Raw genomic sequence first — 9629 nt, 5'->3', positions numbered from 1 at the left:
GTAGCCTGAAGTTTTGCCCAGAAGCTGTACAAGTCTGAACAGTACAGACATTGGTTTCCTCGACTTCGGGGAGAGATCAGTGGGAGGGAAACAAGACAGAACAAAAAACTAGACCAATTGCCAGCACGCACAGCAAGATATGCGAAAAGCCCGTTGCCTTACCTCGTCCAGCTTTTAAACAGCACTCTGTAATGTAATCCTGTAATGTACATGCCGTTATATATTTGATTTTAATCTAGTACTTTTAATGAGGTTGGTATTTTAACTTTTAGTGTTGTATTGTAAAAATGTAATGATTTTATTGCCACAATATGTTTTATACAATGTACGGGACATGTAATTCAGCCTTCGGGCTGTGAGGTGTTTCAAATAAAACCCGCATTATTATTATTATTATTATTATAATTCATGGTCGGTTCCTATAACCACCGAATGAACGACCGAGGCCGCGGAGCGGACGAGGTCGTTTATGAGGTGGTTATAGGAACCGACCATGAATTATGACACCGTATACACCGAAGGAAAGCGGGTCATTAACATTATTATCATATAGACATTGTCACATATGCATGTACATCAAGCTGACACATAAGGGAAATAACTCCTGTGTAACATATAGATATTTTAATTTTGCATTGAAGTGAATTCTCTTCGCAACAAACCAATTATTTAAAGCTGAAAGTTACAGATACGAACTAAATTTACCGCTGAAGTTTACCGCTGAAGTTTACCGCTGAATTTCCTCAACTGTTTCTCCACCACTATTGTCCAAATCCATCTCTGCGGTTTATGAATAATTTTTTTCCTGAATCTACCGCTGATTTTAATTGTATTTAGTTTTATCAAAACGAAATTAATTTACTACTCTACACAAACAAGTCTATCAGAAAGGTCTTTAGAATCTGAAGTAGGTTAGAAGAAAACACCACCCTGCCATGTAATGGTATCGTCGGTTACGGACCCGCGGGTCCGTATATCGGATATTAATGACCTGGGTTCTGGGGGAAATGGAGCCTTCTGATTGGTCGACGTCATCTGGCTATATGATAATAGTAAATAAGTAACATGCATACATGTACATGCATAAGATTAAGAACATTAATGACAACCTGATAGCATAACAAACTAGAGGTCTGACATGCCTTCGTCAGAGGGACATTGTTCTCTAGTAGATAAACAAATGTTTTTTAATACTAGAAATCAATTTGGTCTGGAGTGAAAAAGAATCTCAGAGTCTGTACTCCTTTTTTTTCCTAAATTTTTATTCTACATACTTGAGTTATTTTGCTAACAAGCCACAAACACAAAAAGTCCACTGCAGTGAAGTACAGACCCCCCACAAAGCTCAAACTTGCACTTGACTTCGGCCTCAACAACGGTAATCTGCCTGCCAAAAATCATGGACATCGAATCATGACAAGAGTTACTCTAAGCCCGCAGTCACCCACAATACGGCGAGACAATTCCATAGTCTTCCTAACGAAGACAATTAAGGTTTACCTGAACAATTCTTCGCTGAACGTCTGTGAAACCGTGACCTCGTATGACACGACCCTGGCCAGGGGAGGCTTCCATTCCAGAACCATCCACGTAGCAGACCAGCTACTCACCTCCACAGCTGACGGTGGGTCGGTCTCTGAAAGTTAAAAATGCATGATATCATTACCAGGGCACGAAATTCATTTTTGGGAATAGGTGCACTGGTGCACCCAACCTAAAAAATTGGGTCCACAAAACATTTTTTGGGTGCACCATATAAAACAAAACATAATTACAGATCTTACTGCTTCTCTTCTGAGCTTGAATCCGAAATGGGAGCTAACTTCAAAATCTTAAACATTAAGGCAAGTACTACAAGAAAGATTTATCTGTCACTTAGATGCCAAGAATATCTTGTACAGTATTATACATTTTGATAAATTATGTAAAGAATACCTACAAAAATATTTGGGTGCACCCACAGAAAAAAAATGGGTGCACAGCTCCAATTTGATTGCACCAAGGTGCACATGCACCCAGTATTTCGAGCCCTGATTACCTACAAGTTTTGTGATAGACTATGACACAGTGCTTCTGCAGTAAGCATGATAGAAATCAGAGACTTCAGGGAGGTACATGTATTGGGGGTTTTTGTGATATGTTTGGAATTGAGAAGGGGATTGTATGATGTAATCTAATCGGTACTGAACACTTAAATAATTGATATTCTTGCACAATTTATTACACACTCAGTACTTTGTCAACCTGGCACATGCTGGGTAACCTTCAACCATGCATGTCTACATCCTACATAATGTATCAACAGTAAAAGCCACCACTTTTTTTTGTCACGTACAGTACTCTGGAACCAAAACATACACACACCCCAAAAAAACAGCACCTAAACAATACTTCTGTCCTGGAAGTAAAATTAATTTGAATTCTCAAAATGATAAGAATTTGCAGGAGGTGAGAGTTATTATAAATTATATAATAATAAAATCACACATGTATCACAAGGAAACAAATTAATATGCCTTTCTCACCAGTGTTTGGTACCATCAAGTTAAAAGTACAGCCTGACCTGATTTACATATTTGACAGCATTCATTTTAAGTACCCTGATCAGATCCTGTCACTAACCTGTAACAACACTTGTGGTGACAGCGATGCTCCTTCCAATCCTGCTCACAGCCACCACTTCAATGTCGTACCATGTACCGGGGATCAGACCTGTCAACGCACAGCTGTGTGCATCTCCTGGACTGGTCATAGATGTACTTTTTCCAGCGCCGGTGTAGCTGACGGAATACTCGATGATCGCACCTTTTGGAGGCAGCCACGAGATGACAGCTGAGTCGATCGTCCTGTCTTCAACATACAATGCTGAAGGTGGTTCCGTTTCTGAAAATATACAATGTCATGTACATCAACAATAATGTGTGTAATAACATACTACTAGACACTCACTGACACAGGTAACATTTGCAAAGCAAATAATAAACTTTTCCTTTACACGGTCTAGCCCAACAAACTATTATAAATTTTGTAACTCTGTTTATTGACAAAACATATATCTGGTGACACAGTCCAATTCTGTCCAGCTATTGCTACATAATGTAATCCAACACCACAAGGTGTCTCACTGGTTACCATGGTGATAGACATCTGGTCCAGGTCATTGACCTTATGTGTTTGGAGGAGAAGAAGAAACAGAGCAAAAACAAATATTATAATCATTATGTTTTCCTTCTGCAAAGGAAAACAATCATACTATGCAGGTAACTTACATTATACAATCATGTAGAACATTAAAGTTGTTACCGGTAATTCATTCTTTTTAAACAAAATATTAACGAAAAATGGTTTACAGTACCAGTTACAGCAGTGACTTGGACTTCTGGCCCTTCGATGTCCATGTTGATAGTTGTTGCCGATATGATGTACTCTGTGGCTGGTATGAGCTCCTTGAATGTCACTTCCCTTTGCCTGATTGGAAGGAAATGTGTGAAAAGGGCGTCAGCCAACTCCCTTTCCCTTATCCACACTCTGTAGCCGATAGCGCTGGGATTGGTGGTCGCTGTCCACGAAGCTTTGACAGTTGTACCAGTAACGGTCGTTACTCGCAAGTCCTCTGGGGGCGGAATCGCTGTTTTGAAAAGATAACTTACAGTGAAATTGTGTGAGGGACATAACACTCAACAGTTTACAAAAAGAGAAATCAGAGATCTTAAACTTCCAGGAAGTGTTTTGGGATTCAGTGAATATATTGGAACAGTACTGTAAAACTACTAAAAGGGAGGATCGTAAAATGTACACGACTGTGTATGATTGTGATCTAATGAACAACATTTACTTACTTACAGAATTCTTGTACAAATATTACACACTGACATGCATCAACCTGGCATGTGGGGGTCACCTTCATGACTTATCTATAAAATTATTCAACTGTCAAAACTAATATTGTTGCAGTTCTACTCTCTAGCTAGCAACCACATTGCCAAAAGTTTACAGTACCAGTTGCAACATTGACATTGACGTCTGGGCCTGTAGCGCTGGGATTGGTGGTCGCTGTCGATGAAGCTTTGACAGTTGTACCAGTGATGGTCGTTACTCGCAAGTCCTCTGGTGGAGGTGTCACTGTTTTGAAATGAAGTGAAATTGGGGCCATGATATTAGGCCAAGGAAAAAAATGTAAACAGTTGCGTTTCTTGTTTCCCAACTGACCCTAGAAAAAAATGCGGACCCTAGCCTTTTTGGGGGGTGGACCCCTACAAGGGACATGAATTTTTTGATCCGATTAACCTTTTCTAGATCCATGATCTGACTTCCGAGTGATGAAATGTTGTACAATCAGTTTTCCAACATTGACATTGAAAATATAAGTGTCCTCAATGTAAGTTTTACTTTGTTAAACTGTATTGTACAATTTGGATCACTAAAGGTGGCCAAGGTCTAATAAAAAAAGAATCATTATAAGGAAAAAACAGATCATCCCTGCCTACTGACCCTATTTTTTTCAGGATTGAAACAGGGAACACAACTGTTTTTTTTCCTAGACCTAACACTCAACAGTTAGCAGCGAGAAAATAAGAAATCAGTGATTTCAAACTTCAATGAAGCTGAAACTGACATCATATGATCATAGAATGTATCATAATGATTCACTTATACGATACATTGTGTAATGAAATTTAAACTTTCTCTGTTATGTTTCATACATTACATTCCCCGACCCAGGTACTAAGGCCAAGGGACGTGTCAGGAAGACATGGATAGAAAGTGTGAAGGACACCCTGACTAGGTATGGCATGACTGTAACATCAGCCTCCAGACTAGCCATCTGTCGCCAACTGTCCCTCCCCACGATGCCCAAGACATAAAGTACTTACTAAGTAAATAGTTCTGCTTGAAAATTAACACCTATTAGTAGCCTTCGCATATTGACTGCAGCAATATATCTAAGTGAAGGATGATTACCTGTTGTCCATTTGGTGGTAGACTCCAAAGATGTGGAAGTTACGGTGATGTCTCTCCGTGTTCCGCTTGTGTCATCCTCAGTAGTGGTACGGGTTGATGTCATGGGGTGACTGACAGGTGTCGGTAACGGCTCTTTGTATGGAAACAGGATATTTCACTCATTCACAATTGAATCAGTAATGGGCACGTTTTGGAATGTAATGAGAAGCAAAAGATAGTCCGTGTGTATGTGTGTGTGTGTGAGTGAGTGAGTGAGTGAGTTAGTGAGTGCGTGAGTGAGTGGGTGAGTGAGTGTGTGTGTGTGTGTGTGAGTGTGTAAGTGAATGAGTGAGTGAGAGTAAGTGAGTGAGTGAGTGATCACTTGAGGTGGTAATTGTGCAATGAAATTTAAACTTTCTCTGCTATTACACCATGGTTTATGTTTCATACATATGACTACATTCTCGAACCCAGGTCATACGTTTATTCAAAGTAGTAAATTAAAATGAAATTTCGACATGGAAAGGATCGATGCCATTGCCAGTAAAACCATGTAATATAAGCCAAAATGTAGTTAGGTTGGGCTTGGTAAGCATTATGTCATTCTGCCCTCCACTTTTGCACCCACAAAATGCGTGTTTACTTCTGTTTGTAGTAAGAAAATCTATGTGCGTGCGAAGGCAGCGCAGCGCGAGGACATACATGCATGCAAAATGTGTCAGCCTGAGGTCTAGCACGCGTGCAAATGCACATCCAATGAGTAATCTCACATCGTGCCGTCATTTGGGGTACCCGAAATATATGCTGCTGCTCTTAAAATGGTTCAAACCTTTCAGGATCCTCGCCCGCATAGCGATGAGCTCATTCCATGTTTGTGGATGGATTTTGATGAAGCGTGCAGTAATGGGGCCGCTGTAGTCTCTGAAGTCATTGATGACCTCCGTGTCTCTGTCGCTGTTCCCCGGAAAAACCTTAGTAGTACAATTAAGCAGCGTATGAAGACTTTTTGTACATGCCATGAAAATCAAGTTCTACTTGCTACTAATGGACAAAAATAGCAAATTTGTTATAAATTATTGTGAGTCAGTAAAGTTTAACATTCTAAGATCTAGAAGGAAATTCAATGATTCTTACAATATCTTGCCCTTGGGCATTGGTGTAGAACTTCTCATCGCCATTTTCTTCACCGTATGAAATGATGAAGGATGTGACGTATTGGTCATGCATGCCCCATGGCCAATCAGGGCTGTAGTTCCTGCCTTTGGTGACAATGCCACTGACGGCGCTCACTTCACCAAGATCCCTCATCAGCCATTGGTCCTGGTTCTGGGTTTCTGCTTCCCACGCACCCGCTGCATTGGCGGTTTCGAGAGTGCTCATGTGTGCACGATAAGCTGCGTGCTTTGAATCAGACTCTGAAGATGCTGACCAGAATGGATGTCCTAAAACAGAGGTTTCAAAATCATTACTAAATAAATAAAATTTAGCTTTTTCTATTGACCTTTGGTGTAATGTAGCCACCTGCCACCGCGCCGCGTGCCTGCAAAGCTGGCGTGTTATGCCAAAGGGCAGATATACAAATAAAGATACAGAAAGAATTTCCTAGCCTGGGTGCCAGACCCATAGCACACTGGAAACAAAGTATGCTCACTGAGATACTTTGTGTCCAGTGTGCTATGGGTCTGGCCCCCGGGCTAGGAATTTCCCAGTTCATGAATTAACTTTATTGCTCGACAATCGTACATGGTACAATGTGTGGCAGTAAGAATATGCAAGGGCTTGGTAGCAAAGGTAAATTAAGGTATATTTGCTACAGTTGGCCACCCTCTTCGAACTGATAAATGGACACTGTCTGCCAGTGACCTACAACCATGTACACACGCACAGTCTTTTACTTACTACCAGGTCATGCACCATTAAATCTACATAATATTATTCCCTCATGAAAACAAATCTGCAAAAATGTAATACACAAGACACAAGAGGACTCCAAGAGACGAGATCTTTACCTGCTTGGTGAAAAAACGTGTGTAACGTTATTGTTTAAAATGTTTGTCAAAAAAGGAAATACAATGCACATAATGCAAATTATTATACATACGTTGGCATGGAAACCTAAACTGTCCGGTGCTGCCATATCCTGTGGAGTAACCTAAGTACTGGAAAGGCAGCGGTTTTGGGTCCTGCCATTGCAGGAACGGGCTGCCTTCTCCCTCCCGACCCACGGCTATGGTTCCATCCGGGGACCAGGAGATCCAGAAGCCTCGCAGCTCATCAGCAGACAAAATACCTGCAAACAAAGGAACCGTTTAATATGGAGTCTTCTTACACATGGCATACATGTATGTTGATCAAAGTTAAACAATACTAGTAACTGTTAAACAAAGTAAAATTTCAACGTTTCATCACTCCAAGAAAGGGTAAGGTCACAAGTTTTTTCTAGGGTCGGTCAGGAAACACAACAGTGTACACATTTGTGGCGGCGTGTGGCGCTCGGTTGGGTTAAGGCAGCCTATGGCATACTATGAGTAGTATTTCATACATATGTCTGTAACTTTTGATAGCTTGGTCGCACCGCAACGAAACTTCACACAGTTCTAGTAGTACTTGAAACACATTGAATAAAGGTTATTTTGTTTTTATTACTTCTGGATTTTTGGGTTAAAAATCAACATTTTGGTTTAAAAAAAGCTGTTTACTTCATGGCTTTACGCGCAAGCGGTAACAACACCTTTCATCATGATATTTTACAAGTAGAAAGCCAACCACCTATTAATAATTTTTGTCCGAGGCTATTTTGTTTTAAATGACAGTTACATTGTTTTTTTGGGCCAAAAACGGCAGAAACAGCTATTTTTCTGTCATTTTTCGTTAAAAAATCGCCACAGTTAAAAAATATCGACTTATATGCAAAATAGCCTCGGACAATTTTGATAAAAAAGTGATAATACGTAAACATGGATTACTCTAAAGATCAATTATGCTGTTTTCAGCTGCGCGTAAAGCCGTTTAAGTCATACTCCGTGAATAAAATGCGTAACAACGCGGGTTTACAGGGGAAACATACAAATGACCGCCGGTAACCCCGAATTCGAACACGCGTTCTATTCGAATTACGTCATATCGAACATGGTGGAACATGATTCGGGTTCGAAACATGATTGTGGCAATCGTGCAGACACACGCCCGAACTCGAACATGAATATCAGCCTAGGCCGCCTTAACCCAACCGAGCGTAGTGGTAGATCACTGGACTATGAAACAGGGAGACCCGGGTTTGACTCCGGGTCGTACCCGAACAAGTTCGAACATATGCCCCGACGTTGTACCCTTGGAAAAGGTACTTAACACGACTTTCCTCACTTCACTCACTTGACAGGTGGAAGTGAGTACCTAGCTTCAGTTAGGGACGTCCTATCGGATGGGACGTTAAAATGGAGGTCCCGTGTTTGAGGAGAGACACACCTCAAGCACGTTAAAGAACCCACGTGAGTGAAAGTGGAACAAACCATTATCATGGTCTAAAATAGGGTAGGGAATTTTCCCGACTAGCCTCATAAACCCTTCTTCTCCTATTGGGTCAGTTAGTCCTCACTACTTGTGAGAAATTGGGCTTGTCTCACGGCTATTCCGAGATCAGGGTGCGCCAATGGCATCGTGCATCGTTATGTCAATCTTACTCTGTATTTATCGCATACTGTTGACATTTATCAAACTTGTTATACTAGTACAGTTATTTTCCAGACAATCAGGAAGAGATTTGGTGTTAAGATGTTTAAAACTTATGCTTTGGCCAATTTAAGACCAGAAATTGGCATAAAATCTACGTTATGCTGTTGCACTTGAAAAATGCCAGTTTTTTAAATATGCTTTTAAGTAATTTGGGAACAAAAAAATGGAATGAAAAGATTTGCAATATGTTCAGACATGCTCAGTCTGATATGTTTTGCAAAAAACCTGATGATGATTGGAAATTTCTCTTTTCTAGAGCGCATTTATCAATATGTTGTACACGTTATGTAAAATTCATAAATTAACACATTGCAATTAACTCATCTCCCTGTACTAAAAAGGATGGTGATAGAACTGGCCATTTTGCATGTTATGCAAGGTAAATCCATATATGACACAAAACATGTGTTTGTATGTTGCTTGTCCTTTGGGTTAATATGGCTGATGGCTTACAGTTACCTGTCTTTTTGTCCGAGAAAATGTGTAGTGTCCGTTGCTCGGTAATAACTTAAAATAGAAAAGCTGTGGGTGCATATGATTTCAGGTTTTGAAACAGCTGAAGATGCTGACTTAAAACACAGTAGCTATTTCAGTCTATTGCTGTAATTATATGAAATAATGTCAAAAAACCTCAAGGGTGTAGTGTCCGTTGCCATGTAGTGTCCGTTGCCAAGTATACCATATAGGTACATTAATTACATTTTGTTGCAATTTCGAAGTAATTTTGTCATTTATGTTATTTCTGTAGCATTTTGTCAACCCCTAAATGACAGGTCTTGCAAGATTTGGTGTTCTTGTCATGTACTGGAGCGGCCAGATGTGGCCGGCAACGGACACTACAGCTTAGCTGTAGCCCATTCTGAAATGAATGGGCTACAGCTAAGCCAATTTTTCAAGTTTTATATTTTTCTACTTTCAGTGCAGAAAATCGCACTAGAGGTGTTGCCATACATTGC

General features: G+C 40.3%; 1 protein-coding gene across 1 annotated transcript in view; it reads right to left on the bottom strand.

Annotated features, from left to right (window-relative positions):
* LOC109473213 overlaps positions 1 to 9629 on the bottom strand; it is a 54806-nt gene that overhangs the window by 31153 nt on the left and 14024 nt on the right. Inside the window, exons 11-18 of the mRNA XM_019773088.1 lie at positions 7043 to 7231; positions 6076 to 6383; positions 5771 to 5912; positions 4963 to 5094; positions 4000 to 4122; positions 3356 to 3628; positions 2623 to 2883; positions 1501 to 1636 (exon numbers count right to left, since the gene is read on the bottom strand). Coding sequence (XP_019628647.1) covers positions 1501 to 1636; positions 2623 to 2883; positions 3356 to 3628; positions 4000 to 4122; positions 4963 to 5094; positions 5771 to 5912; positions 6076 to 6383; positions 7043 to 7231 — 1564 coding nt within the window. The remainder of the gene's footprint in view (positions 1 to 1500; positions 1637 to 2622; positions 2884 to 3355; positions 3629 to 3999; positions 4123 to 4962; positions 5095 to 5770; positions 5913 to 6075; positions 6384 to 7042; positions 7232 to 9629) is intronic.

The sequence above is a fragment of the Branchiostoma belcheri genome, unplaced genomic scaffold (genome assembly GCF_001625305.1).
Source record: "Branchiostoma belcheri isolate BF01 breed outbred unplaced genomic scaffold, Haploidv18h27 scaffold294, whole genome shotgun sequence".
In the NCBI taxonomy this organism is placed as follows: Eukaryota; Metazoa; Chordata; class Leptocardii; order Amphioxiformes; family Branchiostomatidae; genus Branchiostoma; species Branchiostoma belcheri.
This window is presented reverse-complemented; position numbering and strand designations above follow the sequence as displayed.